Genomic DNA, 17,850 nt, shown 5'->3' on the forward strand with positions numbered 1-17,850 from the left:
TATTTATTTCATCCATTCTTTTTTATGTTATAAACATCATCAGGCAATAAAACAATTTAAATGTGCAAAATAAAATATATACCTTAGTCTAATAATGATTTAACATCATACTGTCAAATTATTTCAAAGTTAAAGTTTTGTTAACATTTTACATGTTAGACAGTTGTGTTTAGAGTGCATGTTTTGGAGAGGACATTGGTACCTAAAAGAAGATGCATAACACATGCAAATAGATGTTTTACAGATGGACCTGTGCTCAAGTATACTTCAAATAGATTATGGATGCTGCATAGTTGGAGTGAGATTGATTAGCTCAATTATTTAATAATAATTTACTCTTATGTAATAATGTATTAATAAAATAATTATTATGGTTGTTATAGTCTTCTTCTTAAAGTTAGGAAAAAGCATTTTCAGTTTCTACCCTGACTTTTGTCACATAAAGCAAAGCAGTAGAGAAATTAATAGTGGTTTTTGGTGCTGATATAAAGCAAACGAATAACCAAAAGTCATGTATTTACCTACCCTATCTCCCAAACTATTTCAGATAAAGATATTTGAGATACACATTGTATCCCAATTTACCTGTAGTTTTAAATTTTATTAGAAAAAAATAATTAGAAAATTTGCAAAGAAAAACAAATAGGATTACATATAATTTTTATTTTTTTATTTCAATCAAACATTTTTAACATACCCTATGTTTACACACACACGCACACGCACACACACACACACACACACACACACACACACACTGTAACCAAACTGGAGTACACATTGTAAATATAGATGTACTATAATGATATCCTGCATATCATTATATTATGGATATTTCCTGAGAAGCATCTTCTGGAAATGAGATTATAATGACTGTAAACTAATTCGTCAAAAGAGAAACCACTATTTTAGAAACGTAATTATTATAATCTCACTGCATTAACACATAACACATCTTTGAATGCTGAAGTCTTCTACTACATCTCTGATGTTTTCCCCTAAGTTTGATTGCTGGAAGTGGAATTATTTTATAAGGAAGAGTTATCCCTTCTCCCACGTATGCATTTTTACAGTTACCTATTTAGATCAGTGTGGACTCATGAATACATATGCTATTCTTTAGTTTATAATCTAAGAATATTATTATATTTATTTGAGGCTCAAACTATTCTGGAGTTAGCCATTAGGAGCTCTTTCAGGTGGGTTTCAGTGGCCTTCTAACAGATTGCCCCCCCATAGGCCAGTTACTCCCTTATTTTCTTTCTTACTTACTCTCTTCTTTTTTTTTTTTTTAAGATTTTATTTATCTGTCAGAGAGAGAGAAAGAGCACGAGCAAGGGGAGCGGGAGAGGGAGAAGCAGACTCCCTGCTGAGCAGGGAGCCCAGTGTGGGACTCGATCCCAGGACCCCGGGATCGTGACCTGAGCTGAAGGCAGATGCTTAGCCCTCTGAGCCACCCAGGTGCCCCTCCTTTCCTTTTTTTACTCACTCCCTTTCCTTCTAGCACGATGAGGTAGACTAGGTTCAGCTGTCATTTCCCCTGCCCAAGCCCTAGGTTAAGCCATTTTCCAAAGAACTCTGGTTTCTTCTACTAGGGAATAGTACGTGGAAACCAACCAATGGTTGGTAGGAACATTTTGATGGGTTTTTTTAGCAATAGGTACTCTGACCAGCAGTATCTACAAGCACCCTTTTAACCAGTCTTCCCAGCCTTAAACATTTTCCCTGATTTCATGCCAGTTTATGTGGAAGACATCATATTGTAATCTGTAATTTATTGTAACTTTTATTTGTATTTTCTTGTAATTTATCTAGCTATTAGTGAAGTTTGACATTATATGACATAATATTGTATTTCAAAATATTATTTTTTGTAATAAAATGCATTTCTTCAGTAGCTCCAGTTTTATCCCCAGCTCATGGCTGGGATGGAAAAACCATTTCATTCTTTTCTTCTTACAATTAATAAATGAATTGATTCAGTGAATGACTGAGTCATCCAGAATTTATTCAAATGTATGATGTCATAAATGCTATGCATTTGTTACTACATCATTTATTAGTGATTCTTTCTCTCATGTTATATCAGTTTTATTTTTTTTCTTTCTATATAAGTTCTGCAATTTTTTTTTTCTAGAGAGAGAGAGTGAGAGTGCAAGTGGGGGAGGAAGGGCAGAAGGAGAGGGAGAGAGAGAATCTTAAGCAGCCTCCATGCCCAGCATGAGCCCTCTTTGGAGCTTAGTGTCACAACCCTGAGATCATGACCCGAGCCAAAATCAAGAGTCGGGCATTTAACTCACTGAGACACCCAGGCACCCCATGTCCTTCAAATGTTTTTAATCAACTTCTGGAATTTTTATTCTGTTCATATGGTTTTGACTATTATGTTTTATATTGGGATATATTTTGAAATCTTATAGGGTAAGTCAACCCTATGATGGTCAGTTTTTGCTTTCTTCATCACCATCTTTTATTTTTACATTTTAGTTGTAATTCCTGTTTGTTTTGCTGGCATATATATATATATCATGGCTAAACAGATGGTCTTCTGAATTATTGCTACCTTTTTCCATTTTTTTAATGTTTATAACCTGCAGATATTTTTTTCAAGTTGCACATTTTTTCTTTTACAGTGTATTTATTTAATAATGTTTTAAATCTGTAGTTTTGAAGGCTTTTTGTTTGTTTTAGATCCAGGATTTAACAAAATATCTTCATAAATCTCTTTTCAGGACTAATATAAATAGTGCTGATGGAAGTAAAACATTCTCTGCTGTTCTGAACACAAACAGTAGAATACCTTTTCAAACTTTCATGGCTTTTATATATTTATATGTTTTCTTAATGAACAAGATTTTTTTCTTTTACTTCCCTACACTTAAACATACTTAAAAGCATCTACTATATGCACGGGACCACATGCCTTCAATTTCATAACAAACTGAAGACTCAAAGATAAAATCAGTGAATATTAGAATCTTAGATTTTAATGTGCCCTTAAACATTATGTAATTAAACCTCCTAAATTGTCTTAAGAAACTTACCTATAGTATCTCTGCCAGTTTTTACCTAGCCTGTGGTACACATCTCCACTGATAGAAAACCATTTTTTATTTTCTAGAATGGCATATTCCAGATGTTGATCTAAATATGTTTCCTTTAATTTTACCCACTGGCCCACATCTAATTCTATGCAACGAACAGAACAAATCTACTTTGCTTTTTCCACATTATAGTCTAACAAATCTGAAAGCAACCATCATGTCCTTGTTGCCATTTTTTGGTCATTTTTCAAAGGAACAGCGTCAAACACAGAGTAACAGAGGGGGACCACTTTCCTACTTTTAGAATCTATTTTTCTATTAATGGTATCTAAGTTCACATTAGCTATTTTGACAGCTATGTTTTTTTTACTACGAACTTCATTGATATCCATAAATCTTGCTCAATTTGACTTATCCTTCAGGCTTTCAGGATTCAAATAATATTTAAGTACCACTATGTACTTGACATTGTGAAAAACTAGGGACACAAGGAGATTAAGACATGGTCTGTCTCAGTTCTACTGAAGAGATTGATATGTAAACCCATGACTACAGTATACTACACTTCTGAGTACACTCTAATAAATACCTCTTTCTTTCATCCATCATATCCACTATCCGACTTAGGTTTATTTTATTCACATTTTACAAACATTTTCTGTTCATTCACACAAGTAATAGATAAAAATGATGGGAAAACAGAAATAAATACAGATCCTTGAGGCACATCACTAAAAAAAAAATGTATGCGCTGAAATACACTTGTTAATCACAACTGTTTGGGGATGTGTGTTCAAGCAGCGATATATTCAGCCATTCATGTTACTGCATGCCTGAATTTCTCTGTCTTTCACGACGTTATATTAAATGCCAAGGCCAAGTACTCTTTGTCTCTGAATACTTTTTTTTCTAATCTGCCCAGCTACAAGTCCTGTCAAAAAGGAGATGAAATTCCTCTGATGTAACTTTTCTCAGTAAGCCCATGCTGGTTTCATGTCATCACGACTTCCTCATACAAAGGCGGTATACATCCATGCAGATCACAGAATTTGTTTACTTACCACTGGTTAGAGTTTCATGCTCACTGATACTCATGTCCTTTCCTGCTTCCTAATTTTCTTTTAGCTTACAAGGTGCATTTCACATTCCCTAGAGGGACCTGAGAATTCACTCACACCTTTTACTTTGTCTCTGGTTGCCTCCTGTTAACATAATTGTTTGGTAACTACCAAGAATTTATCAGTAATTTATCACCAATTATCAATGGCTTCCTATGCCAGATTAGTCATCTGAAAAAAGTACTCCAACTTCCAAATAGGGACAAATCGAAGGTTTTAGCAAATCACTTTATCGAATCAAATCTCTTTCCTATGTTTTACTTTAGGTTGGCCAGAGTAGTTGTCTGCCTAATAAATTTGAAATAATTAAGGATTAATTAATGAACACAATTATACAAAGAATGGTTCATGGCATTAAGTTTATAGAAGACACACACTAAATTTGTGTTAGAAGACAGAGAAGAAGATCCTTTCATTCATTCAATATGTATTTGTTGAACATCTGCCTGTGCCAGGCATTGTATCCAGGAACACACCCTGCCCTTGAGGTCTCGTGGGTGAGCAAGTTGTATTTGAAAGAAGATATTCAGAGATTTTCCAAAGACAGAATATACAAGATAAAGGACTTAGAAGAGGGAGTATACGTTTGAGAGTCATTATCAGATAGATGAACTGAATAAAACGAGAACAGAAAGAATAAGACAAAATTAGCGAAATCTATAATACAGAGCCTTGGGTCATAGAAATTGCCTTTAGCTGAGGAGTAGGAAGCACGAAGGGGTACAAATCACATGCAACTTGGATATCAAAGGTATCAAGAGAGAAAATAATCACATTGCTTAGTTAAACTTTACTGCATTCACATTTTTATGACAAGCACTTGCTAAGCCCTGCCATTCTTGCCTCCCTCCTTATGACAAGCTTGTAGGGGAAGTCCTGTTTTTATCTCCATTTTACAGATGAAGAAGTTAAGCAATACTTCTAAGACTACAGAACTGGTAGGTATCTGAGCAAGGATTCAAATGCAGGCAAAGTGATTCCTGATTGAATTTGTCAAAAAGAATCTGGTTCCTCAGAGCAACTGTAGGCAAGAAATGCTTAAATCTTAAGAGCAGCTTTGCATATGGATTTTCTTGCCTTTAAGTTTAGATATTAGTGACATCTAATACTGCACTTGTTTGCTAAGTTTTCTGCTGATCTTCCAAAGCCCTAAGTCCCCAGACCCCCACCTGCCTCTTCATGGTGCTTTGTCATTTTCTTCCACCTCATCTCACCTCATCCTTCATGATCTAGTCACACTGGACTCTTTTGAGACCTCACTTTGTACCTTCCATTGCTAGACCTTCAAAGGTTTGCCCATCTCTGCCTTCCACAGGCTCAAACTTCATGTCTTCTGGAGCATCTTCTCTGGCCCCCCAGGCCAGAGCTGATTTTATTAGCATGTGAACCAGTGCAAGTACACAGAGTCCTTCACATAGCAGTGCCCTCTGCTCTGGGTTTAATGCTCTGTAATCACCATCTTGAATTCTTAAAAATTGTATCTTTGTGTTTTAGATAAAGTCCAACAGGGCAATGGAGGCTATGCCTGGAACTTTAAGAGATGATTCACCTATAGTTCTGCCTCCCAGGTTCTCCAGTACCTGCCCGGCTTCCCCATCCCTGTCCCAGCCCAATGACCTCTTTCTGTCCCCATCCTCACCTACCGAAGGGCCTGGGTGCAGGTGTGAAATACTTAGGGTCAGGCTGGGTACCTTTGAGACTCTGCATACATGTGTCACTGAGCCCAAAGGAATATAATGTGAAAGAGTAAATAGAATCTCACCATGACAGGTTGAGAGAGATACCACTGCAGGAGAAAGGAAAAAGGTTGTTTACTCCTTTTGAACAGGAATCTCTCACATTTTAACTTTTCATTGAATTCTGCAAATTGTGTAGTCACGCTTTTTACAAGGGTTTCAAGTACAAAGGCCCTCAAGCTGCATATAGGGTAACATGAATGAGTCAAGTGAATTGGATAGACACTGCGACAATACATATCCCTTCAAGAGAGGGCCACCACTCCAGTGCTAGCCAATCCTTCCTACAAAGGAAACTGAAACTAAAGTTGCTATATCTTCTGATTTTTCAAGTAAATCTGAATTTTTATATGAAACATCTAAATTCTTTAAAGGTCAATAATTGATTCTTTAAGATTGTTAAAATATGAGGAAGGCCAAATAAAATATCTTTGAGGGCCAAATAAGGCTGGCCCATGGGCCACTCATTTGCAGCCTCTGAATCTCTGATTTATTGTAAATCCTATTTTAAATATTATCTCCTCTACTAGACTTGGCTCTGTGAGAAAATATGCCAAGTATTTGTGATTTGCTCTTGAATCTCCAGAACCTAACATAATTCTTGGCAAGTAATAGAGGCCAATATTATGAAATAAAAGCCTAGCCACCTTGATCTATAATGGCTACCTGACAAGAAATGCTTAGGTAGGCATTTTTTATATTATTAAGTATCTTCGACATAATGCATATTTATGCATACATACATGAAAATCATATTATCAAAACTTATACTCAATATTAAACAATTATCTCAGTGGTTTTATAATAGGAAACATGTCTTTTATTTTGCAAAGATGCAAGCATCATTTTCATCAAAGGGCTTAAGTATTATTCCTGAATTTAATGAATTTCTACACATAAAGGTTTAGAATTACACTGGGAAAGAAATCTCAATGAATCAGGCTTTTAAAAACTCATAGGTCTACAGGTAAAAAAACTTTAAAAGTACACTTACAAGCTAAAAAATAAAACAGTAAAAAATAATCAAAAGATACCACAGTTATTTTTATTATAAGCTTAGAATTTCAATGATAGTTGTATATTATGAAATTTTCCAATATCCTATCAGAAAATTAATGCTTCCTTTAAAAATTGTGCAATGAATTATGATGTAACAAAACAACACTTGACTCAGAGCCAAGATTCTTGGCAAGTCCTCAATTTACTTATTTGGCTATATAACTTTTGACAGATCAGTTATATTCTCTGCACCTTACTTTGTTGGTAAAATAAAGATCATCTAAAAATTTTGAAGGTTTCTTCCAGTTCTATTGTTTTATGGTAATACAGCTACCATATTATTTTAAGTGATTTTTTTCTTGCAGTCATTCAGCATATTTTAATTGAGTGCCTACTATGTGCCAGGCGCTATTCTAGACACTGAGGATACAAAAATGAACAAAACAGGCAAAATACCTCCCCTCCTGCAGTTCATATTGTCCCAGAGAGACATTAATACAAGAAATTAAGGGAATTACACAATATATTAATGGTAGCAAATAATGTGAAAAAATATGGAACAAAGTAGGAGGGTTTTGGAATATTGTTGGAGGGCAGGAATAGAAATTTAAGGGGAGTGGTCAGTGGCTTCACTGAGAAGTTGATATTAGAACAAAGACAGAAGGAGGAAAAGATATGAGCCACGTGGACATCGGGGGGTAGGATATATCGGGCACAGAAAACAGCTAGTGCAAAAGCCTTGAGATAGTAGTGCTCTCATCATCATCAGTAAACAGCAAAAATGCCAGTTTGGTTTGAATGAGAAGGCAAAGAGAAGAGAGTAGAGGATGAATTTATATAGGCAGCTTGGAGAAAGGATCATATAGGACCTTTGTATAGACTTTGACTTTGACTCTGAGAAAAATAAGAGCAATTGGGGGGATTTGAGGAAGGGATTAACCTAATATGACATAAATTTTAACACCGAGTCTATTATATTGAGATTAGCCTATAGATGGGAAAGGTAGAACCAGGTATAGACCGGTTAGAAAGCTAAGTAATTGTCCAGGTGAGATATGATTGTGGCTTGGACTACCAAGAAGAAGGTGGCAGTGGAGGTGATGAAAAGTGGTTGGACTCTATACTTATTTTGAAGGTAGTGCCAACAGACTTTTCTGATGGTTTGGATGAGAGAATGAGGGAAAAGGAGGAGTTAAGAATAATTGAACATTTCTGGCATGAGCCGCTGGAGGGATGGGGTGGTCACGTACTGGCTGGTGAAGACTGGGTAGAACAGGGTTTGTGGTGAATAGGAGCTCATTTGGGACATGCCAGCTTTACATGGAAATATCAAGTATGCACTTAGAGATGGGATTCAAGAGAGAGATTCAGGTTAAAGATATAAATTTTCATAGAGTACACTTATCATGATGATCCTAAGTAATGTATAGAATTATTAAATCACTATGTTGTACACCTGAAACTAATGTAACACTATATGGTAACTATACTGGAATTAAAAAAATAAAAAAATAAAGTTGGAAATTGTCAACATATGAATAGTACTTAAAACTGTGAAACTGAATAATGTCAGCAAAAGGTTGAGTGTTCAGAGAAAAGGAAATTAACATACAGATTACAACTGGGGATGTTCCCATGTTAATAGGTCAAAAAGAACGGAGGAACCAGCAACAGAGTTGGATAAGGAATGGCCAGTAAGGTAGGAGGATACCAGGAAAGTATGATATCCTGACATCCAGGGTGAGAAGTATTCTGAGGTGGGGGAGGGAGGAGTGATCAGCATGCCTAATGCTGCTGAAAGATCAAGTGGAATGAGGACTAAGTGACTCTGGATTTATCAGTGTAGCAGTCACTGGTGACATTGACGAGAATTCCCTAGAGTGGACAGGGACTAAACCCAAGTGGAGTGGTTAAGAGGAAGAGAAAAAAAGGGAACTAGAAACACTATCTATACACAACTCTTTTAAGGAGTTCCACCATGAAAGGAAGCAGAGAAATAGGGTGGAAGCTGTAGAGGGAAATAGGGTCAAGACAGATGGGGTCATTTCTAAAGATGAGTATATAATGGCATGTTTGTGTGCTAATGGGAATGCGCCAGTAACAAAGGAAATATTGTAGGAAAAAATGGAGGAAGAAGGGGAGAGAATTGGTTGAGTGATACTTTTAAGTAGGTAAGAGGAGATGAGATCTGGTATACAGAGAGAGGAGCTGGTCTTAGCTAGAGAACAAACAATTCATCTTCAGAAATAGGAAAGAAGGAGGAGCATAAGCAACAAATGTTAGTAGGTGGGCAGACATTGGATGACATATAAAAATTACTTTATTATTGTAGTAATTTTTTAAGATAGTAGCTAACATTTTGGGGTTGCTTAATATGTGCCAGAAACTTTTAAAAAATATTGCCTGTATTTTTTAATTCTTGCAACACTCATAAGAATAATTCGATGTATCTAATGGATGAAGAAGTAGAAAGTTGAAAAAACTTGTGCACTATCAAGCCCGGTCCAGTGACAGAGCCTGGCTTCTGACCCCGTTAGTCTGAGTTGAGAGCCTGTTCTCCTAACCACTATGCTGCACTGCTTCTGTTCTTTCCAGGAAAAAGCATCACTAATCTGTACAGATAATTTTTTGCTGTTATCCTTTTAACAAAATGCTAAGTTTTATTAGACACTAATTAGTGATATTATGAGATAACTTTATAAAAATCAATCCTGTAGATATCTCTTAAAGGTTTACTATGGAATTGTACCTTAGGCAAAAACTAAGAATTGCCATGTATTCATAAATTATACTTGAAAAATTACTTCACTTTATCATAAATCTGGTGATGCTCACACCCACAGTGAAACCAAGATAGAAAAAAAAGAGATTCACATTTCCCATGTGGGAACACACTGGGGCATATGATTATTGAATGGAATGCCCTGAGAAATAGCATTGTTTACATTGTATTTGGTCCCTTGCCTACTTTTTCAGCACTTATAGGTTAAATCTATTTACATGAGTCTTTGTTGCATTTGTAGAAGTATTTTTAAAAATGGCGCACTATATTCTGCTGGCCTTGAAGTTTACTAGAAAACTCCTATATTCGCCTTGTTCACTTTGGGATAGAAGTGCATCCCCCTCTTCCCTTTTCTGGATTCCTGTGCTCTAATCAGGCTTCAGTCAACTCCATATCCACTCCTTCTGTCTTCTCAACCTTAGATACTGCACAAAATTTAAATGACAGGAGCTCTCTCATGCAGATGTATTGGTGATTTCAGATCACTCAGTGATCTATGACCTATGCAGCTTATTCTTAAATGCTCAGCATATTTGTAGGCCAGAGTCCTGAGATTACAGGGTTTTTTTTTTTTTTAAGGCCAAAAGGCAAAATTTGCCCAATGGATATGAGTGTGTGACTCCTCCAGGTTCATTATAACCCCCAATTCAAAACTTCTGTGCTACAACAAACACAGAGCTTGTTTGATTAATGGATTTAGTTCCTGGAAACTGTCTTAGCAGAATTTACTTAAGGCTTTCAGCTTTGTGCTACAAAATGAGAAGTTTAACCAGGATATTGGTTGATGCATTTCCTTTGCTATTTTTCTAAGAGCAAGACTGGAAAGGTTTATGACACTGTGTTCTTAGCCTGGCAGGATTTAAACAAACAAAGTTCCCTTGACACAAGAAAAGGTTGCCTTTGTTCTCATAGCAGCTTGTTTTGAGTTGAGCAGTACACTCATTTCTAATACATCTGGAAGGTGCCAAGAGCAGTCACTTACCTTGGATCATATTTCAGTGGACACTACGATGATTACATTTTAAGATTCATGTCTATCCTTTGTGTGAATACCCCTGGGGCCTTAAACTGCTCTGAAGGCACAGTCTGTTCTCTGTGCAACTTTCCTCCAGGGTCCGTAAACCCTGCTTCTATTTGCCCTACCAATACCCTTTATTTCTGGATTTGACCTTGCCTCTTAGCTTTTGGCTCTGCTCACACATAGTCTGCACCTTCTCGTTTCCCTCCCACCCCTACTTAACCTCTTTCCCTTTCCCTGCTATGATGACTGCCCACTACGGTTTTTTATTGTGTTTTTTTTTCCTCCATAGCTTCAGGCTCAACATGATTTCCACCGTACTCCTGCCTTGTCCAAGTCCTTCAGTCACATCAGCCCTTCCTCCCTTCCAGGCCCCATACGGCACCCTTTGGTCAGTTGATGGCATCTGCCTATGGGACTTGATGTCATCAAACCATGCACCCCTCCCAGACTGTTCCTACAAAGCTTTGCTTTATGGGTGTTCAGCTACCTGCAGGCCATGCAGCTTCCCTGAACTCCATCCACACAGGACTCCCTTCAAATGTCCAGTCAACAACACAGCTGTGAATGAATATGATCTTCTCACCAGAGATGAACTCTGTTGCCTCTAAACTCTTATTCCTTCTAAACTTGTTTTGTCACGGTCCCAATTTTTATAGCACTTACCAGACTCTCTTATATGGTAGGTATTACTTTACACCTCTTACTTTCCCTTCTATATTTTAAGCCTCTTGAGAGTAGCAGTCACAAGTTAGAAATATAAGTGTCACCCATAAGACTCACTTCCAAAAGGTTCTGACTAACGAATGACTATGTTTCTCATGATGGCAGTGAAGAAAGGAGGGAAAGTGATAAAAGGATGACAGGTTAGCATTTATTAGAGTAATATAAATACAGATTGATTTTTTGATTCCTAGATCAGAGCCAAGAGATGGATGATAAAGATGGCCACGGGGTTAGGAAGGCTCAGAGGGCATTCTGAGTAGCTGGTGAAGACATTCTAGGCAGCCAGGCCTCAGTGGGTACTTTTCTTTTCCTGATTATTCATCTATTATCTTATTAGCCTATATGCTGGAGTATGTCCAGATACTTGGAGGCAGTGGGCAGGTGTCCAAAATCTATGACCAAATTCGGCCACATGTATTATACAAAGGAGTTTAGCTATGAAGTATGTGGAGGGGAAGCCTTATCATTGAATGACCCCTCCCAGTTATGACATTCAGATTGTAGGACTGTGTCTGAAGGACAGGGCCTTCATTCAGAGGGGCACCCAGATAGCAGTGTGTGGGCTGATGTAGGATATAGGCCCATCAAAGCAACAAGGACTCTGAGCAGGGATAGCAAAATCTGCCTCCATCAGCCCCCAACTGCAAACCCATCGCCAGTTCTGTGGGACCTGAGGTTTGAGCACAGTATCAAAGCCCTGTTGGCTACGCATTTGGTCTCTGTTCTCACAACCTTGGGGATTTTATTGCCCTCCTTAGAGGCCATTGTAATTGTTTAGCTTCACAGTTGAGCATCTTCTTCACTGAGGTGAATCCTAAAAGCTGGGCTCATTTCTTCTCTTATCTCTTTGCGTAAAGTTTAATGGGTATACAATCTTTTAGCTTTTCTTTTCTTCTGTGTCTGAAAAGTTGTGATAACAAAAATAACAATGGCTACAAGCTTGTGTGGAGTTAATTATTTTAAACGAGCAAAGAAGACCAAACACCTGAGACGAAAATGGCTCAGAAATTGGAAAGAAAGCATTCTGCTCTGCTGCAGTTGGTTGGTATTTGGCTCTTTCATTTTCCTCCTGAGTAACATAAGAGCCATTGAGCTCGGAGGACGTGAACATCCTGTACAGGAAATAGATGGCATATGGAGGGGGTGAGGGGGGCACCTGGCAGTCGTTCTTTGAATCCTTCAGTGAGCGTCACTTGAATATATTATAGAAGCAAGTAAAGGGCTGGAAAACAGGCTCTGCTTGGATGGCTTCCAGCACACTTCACAAAGCTCAGGAAAAGCTCAGCCAAGCCGCATGCATTTTATGTTTTCCTGAGGAAAGACTCTGCTTGTTGGTCTCAGGGTTAAGGAGTTTCAGCAAGTTTTTATAGAGACACTAAAACATTCTCTTTATATTTCCCTCTGTCACTGAAAGGAGGCCAGAGGGATAGAATCGAGGATGTGGGCACTTAAGTGTCTGCTGAGCCGGCTAGCTCCCAGAGAGAGGTGTTGGTGCAGTGACTATATAGTGGTGAGCCCCTAGCCACCTAGCTTCATTGGGTGTGTGTGTATGTGTCTCTGTGTGTGTGTGTGTGTGTGTGTATGTGTGTTGTATAAAATCTTAGTTGAAATTTGAAGAAATTAAACTCAGAAAAGTGGATGTGTGCATTTCAGGCTTCTTATTTTGACCAGATAGCCCGGAATGAACACCGCTTCATCCCTGCCAGAAAATGGGCTTTATCATGAGAACAAAGTGGAAATTGTGAAGTAGGGAGAGGCAGGAAGGTGAGGGGGAAGTGACAATGGTCTTAAGACTGTCAAGAGCTGTAACTTTTCTTTTCCCAAAAATATTTTTGAGGAGAAAACTAAAGCATTTACTCTTCCTTTGTGAGAATGATTTGGGATGCTCACTGAAGCAAAAAGCCCATTTATGAACTGACTCCAGCCTTTCTTTGGCCTGTCGTACACCATTGTGTTTATTTGAGAACCTGAGATTTACAGTGAGTGAATATTAACAGGGACCAGAACCTGTAGTCATTGCAATTTGCATTTGCCAGTGCAGTTTTTTCTGTATCTGCTGAACTTAAATTGTTTCTTGGCCGGAAAAAAAAAATGTAATGTTACCTTTCTCACTTATACTTTTCTATAGGAAGCTTCCTACTATATTTAAGGCATTCTACCTCACTCACAAACTTGTATTTTTCTTGTTTAGAATTAATGTTTTATTATACTGTCATCTGCCTTAAATTTTAGCCATAAAAAGTATATATAATTGTAGTAAATGGAGACACTGGAGTACTGTTAGCATTAGGCAAGCAGCTAACGATGCTCCTAGTTTTAAAATATCAGTGTATTTTTTTCCCAGGCTTTCAGTTTTATTCTATTAAGACTAGAAATCAGGCTCCCTTTTTTGATATGATTGCAATTTATGGGTAAGAATCAACTGGTTAAATAAGTGTGAGGATAGGTTTGTAAGTGAGTAAGGAAATTATCCTGGTGCTAATGAAGAAATGTGCAAAGAAAGATCTTCAAGAAAAACCAAGAGCTATATTAAATTTTAGCTGTCACTGAGTGTCTTTCAAGAGAAGTAAGTGTACCCTTAAGTTAATTTTCCACTTTCTAATTAGGAAGAGCATATCACACCCTTGACCAGGTTACTGATCTCTTGACACAGAGTATGATGCAAGGTGCCTAAACAACCCACACACGCTATGCGTAAAACCATATAGATGAGGTACTTGAATGGAATAGTGACAACCTAGCTCTAGTTCAGCCTAATAAGGCAGCGCCACCTACTGCACACAAGCTTTATTTTATTTATCCATAATAAATATGAGCTGAATGGAAACAGCTTATGAGATCTTAAGGATTTATTTCTGCAGCGAGGTGGCCAAGTCTCTAAAGAGAAGCTGAGCTCTACAGACCTAAGCACAAAACAAAATCATTTTGCAGTCTGTTCTCTTCAAAGATGTAAATCTGGGTCAATTTATTGAAATACTTGTTTTCCTAGTGTATATCTGTATGTGTCAGTGAATCAATATATGTATGTAAACATTCATATTGGGAATAATAGAGTGGGAGAGAATGGGAGCTAGAAGAATGAAAATATGAAAAAAATAGGAATAAAGAATATTCCTTTTAGATGTCTACTGATGTGTCTTTTATTCTGAAAATAAGTCTGATGTACCTTCATATGCCCTTTTACATATACTAATGACATAAAAATTAATAATTAGTCAGCCTTGTTTAAATTGAACCATTGTTCAAATTTCATCCTAGGCTGCCCACAAGTGAGCCCTTCATTAAATGATTACAGATTTAATAGGCCTTCATCGTATTCCCCTTTCTCTAGAGTTTTTTTATTCCTATGGTAACACGTAATTCTACAGTATTTTAAAATAATAACTCATAATGTTCCTAACATATTTTGCATTGTTGAATCACATAAGCATTTACATAAAGTATTAACGAGAGCACATTTTTTTATTAGGTTGGGGTCATTAATTATTCTTTCAACCATTTTGGTTTATTTCATTTAGTCTATTACAACACAACATAAAATAACTAAGTGACAGTAGATATGATACAATAGTGATTATGATTCTTTTTATCATTCCCTATAACTCTTCCAAGGTCTGAACTGGTTATTGACCCTTTACATCATTCATGGTGAAGCTTTCACTTTTGTGCTGAGTTGATCATATCATTTCAGATCCTGAATTATAATTAATTTCCAACATACTTTCATTTCTATTAAATTTCTTTGTCATACTACTATTAATTTATTTATATGTTAATGGAATGTCACACAGTCTGGAAAGTATAGTATTTGACATTTATCAGGGCCTTGATTTCCAAATAAAATAAAATATAATATAACTTTTTCCATATCATGGGCCAACATCATGATTATGTAATTGAAACAAGTCAGGTATCCAGACATACAAAAAACACAGGCGGTTTGTTTTGTATCCTGATTTGAAGAACGCCTATTTAATTGTCAAAAACTTGATTTTTTCATACTTGTCTGTATCTTTAACAACTTTTGTTATGGGGCGTCTGGGTGGCTCAGTTAAGCGTCTTGCCTTAGGCTCAGGTCATGATCCCAGGATCCTGGGATGGAGCCCCGCGTCTCGCCCCCTGCTCAGTGAGGAGCCTGCTTCTCCCTCTGCCTGCCGCTTCCCCTGCTTGTGTTCTCTCTCTCTCCCTCTCTCTAAGTCTCTCTCAAATAAATAAAATCTTTAAAAAAATAAAAATAAATAAAAACCAAAAACTTTTGTTATACTTATTGTAACTTTACTCATTCACTTAAAACTGAATATCTGCTAAATGTTAGACTCTATGCTAGGCTCAAGGATTAAAACATAAATTCCCTGCTGTCAGAGAGCTCCCTTTCTTGCAGAGCCAATAGTGTGTGGATAGTTCTCGAACAGTAAGAACAAGGAACTGTGGGCACAAAAGTAAGTCACCCAGACTTCGGTAAATGAGGTGGGGGTAGGGCTGGGTGGGAGCAAGATGGGGAAATACACATTGTTCAGTTCACCTGAGACTCAGGACTGCACGTAAGGATTGTTCTGAGAGGTGAGATCAGATAAGTAGGCAGAGTTCAGGTAATGGAGGCTCTTTTATGTTTTTGGACTTTATTCTGAACGCTTTAGTGTTTTTAAAATGTTTAAAGTAGGGCAGTGAGGGAGTGAACGATGGGATGAAATTCAAACTGATTAGAAAGACCCCTCCAGAGACTCTGGGGACACCGCTGAGAAGGGGTCCAAGTAGGGCGTGACTAGAAGGGGAGGGATAGTAACTGATCCAGAGAGTATTGAGAAATGATGAAGACAGAGGGCAAGGGGACGGTGAATGTCTGGTGGGTTCCATAATGGTAGAACGAATTCAACGTCCCAACAAATGTGAAGACTGTAGAAGTCCAGGAAAACTGGTTTCCAACATGCTAAGAGTTTGGTGACACCGCCCACTAGGCCACAGGCAGTCTCCCGACTGCAGGTGAGCCCGCCAAGGAGATCTGCTGTGCGTATGGTAAGTATACCCAGCAGAGAGATCCGGCAGGCAGCTGGCTGCAGACATCCGGAGTTCAGAGGAGAGATGTGGATCAGAGCTCTTCAAATCGAATTATTGTAAAGCCTTAGTAATGTGTGCACCTTGACTAAGAGGAATAAACTCGTTCCAATCTCCAAGACCTTCATCTGTCCCACTGTTCTCACACCCCCTTCCTCCCTGCAGAGGACTGGTATGAACAGCTATATCCCCTCATCCTTACCCTGAAGGACTGCATGGGAGAAGTGGTGAACCGAGCCAAGCAGTCCCTGACGTTCGTGCTCCTTCAAGAACTTGCATACAGCTTGCCCCAGTGCTTGATGCTGACGCTCAGAAGGGACATCGTCTTCAGCCAAGCAGTAGGTGCCTCTTGGGAGCGCAGCACGGGGCTGGGTGGCTAATGTGTATCCTTGGCGATGGTAGAGGTCTTCTTCTGGTAGTTTCATTTTTAAAGGGATTCTTTGCTTAAAGTTTTGATATCAGTTCTCCTTGTCCATAATAAATATGAGCTGAATGGAAACAGCTCATGAGATCTTAAGGATTTATTTCTGCAGAGAGGTGGCCAAGTCTCTGAAATGTACGTCTGTTTCACGGTGCAGAGAGTCAGTGAGGAAAAGGTCACCCATCCTGTCGTCATATTATGCCCCGGGGTCTCCACACAGAGCACCGTGGAAGGAAAGGGGTGGCTGCCTTGCTCAGAGGTGGCAGCTGGGACTGGCAAAAGGGATCTGTTTGCAATCTCCCATTTATACAGCTCCCTAATGAATCACAGGGCTGGGCCTCATAATGATCTCTTGCATGTTTTGTTTGTCTATAAAATAAGTTCGCAGGGCAGTAATGCTTAAAGGCAAGATTTAACAGGACCACCTCCATTGCCTTCACCCAACCTATCTCATGACGTCGAGGCTGGTCTCCATCATAATGGCTGTCCTGGGGCCCTTTCTTCTCCCTTCTGCCTCCACACCCACAAATGGTTTTATAGACATAAGCCTGGAGGAAGGGAGACAAAGGAAAGGGAATATTTTAACCAAACTGTCCATGTCCCCTGCTAGTTCGTGGATGTTTCACATACTTGAAAAATTTTAATTAAATCCGTGATGCCTCAGAAATCTTAAATATTTTTCAATTAAAGTTTGCTGACCCCAGTCAATTTTTTCAATGACTTTTCTTTTTTTTTCTTAGCTTGCTGGTTTGGTTTGTGGTTTTATCATCAAATTACACACAAGTTTGCATGACCCTGGCTTCCTACAGCAGCTTCACACAGTGGGATTGATAGTGCAATATGAAGGACTACTAAGTACATATAGTGAGTATTGCTTTAGTACATGTTAAAATCATATTCTCATTCATAAGGATATTTGATCCATAGATTCTGCCGTTAAACATAAAAATGTAA

At 38.1% G+C, this 17,850-nt stretch overlaps 1 protein-coding gene across 8 annotated transcripts in view; it reads left to right on the forward strand.

Moving 5' to 3' along the window:
• Positions 1 to 17,850, forward strand: part of INPP4B (inositol polyphosphate-4-phosphatase type II B) — an 842,030-nt gene that overhangs the window by 705,307 nt on the left and 118,873 nt on the right. For all 8 annotated transcript variants that reach the window (XR_003608999.2, XM_028102335.2, XM_028102336.2 and 5 more), the window contains 2 exons: positions 16,641 to 16,813; positions 17,637 to 17,760. Coding sequence is in view for 7 of the 8 variants with exons in the window: in XM_028102335.2 (XP_027958136.1) it covers positions 16,641 to 16,813; positions 17,637 to 17,760 (297 nt within the window). In the remaining variant the exon portion in view is untranslated. The remainder of the gene's footprint in view (positions 1 to 16,640; positions 16,814 to 17,636; positions 17,761 to 17,850) is intronic.

The sequence above is a fragment of the Eumetopias jubatus genome, unplaced genomic scaffold (assembly GCF_037043125.1).
Source record: "Eumetopias jubatus isolate StellerSeaLion01/CBP00866 unplaced genomic scaffold, mEumJub1_p1.0 scaffold_2, whole genome shotgun sequence".
NCBI lineage: Eukaryota > Metazoa > Chordata > Mammalia > Carnivora > Otariidae > Eumetopias > Eumetopias jubatus.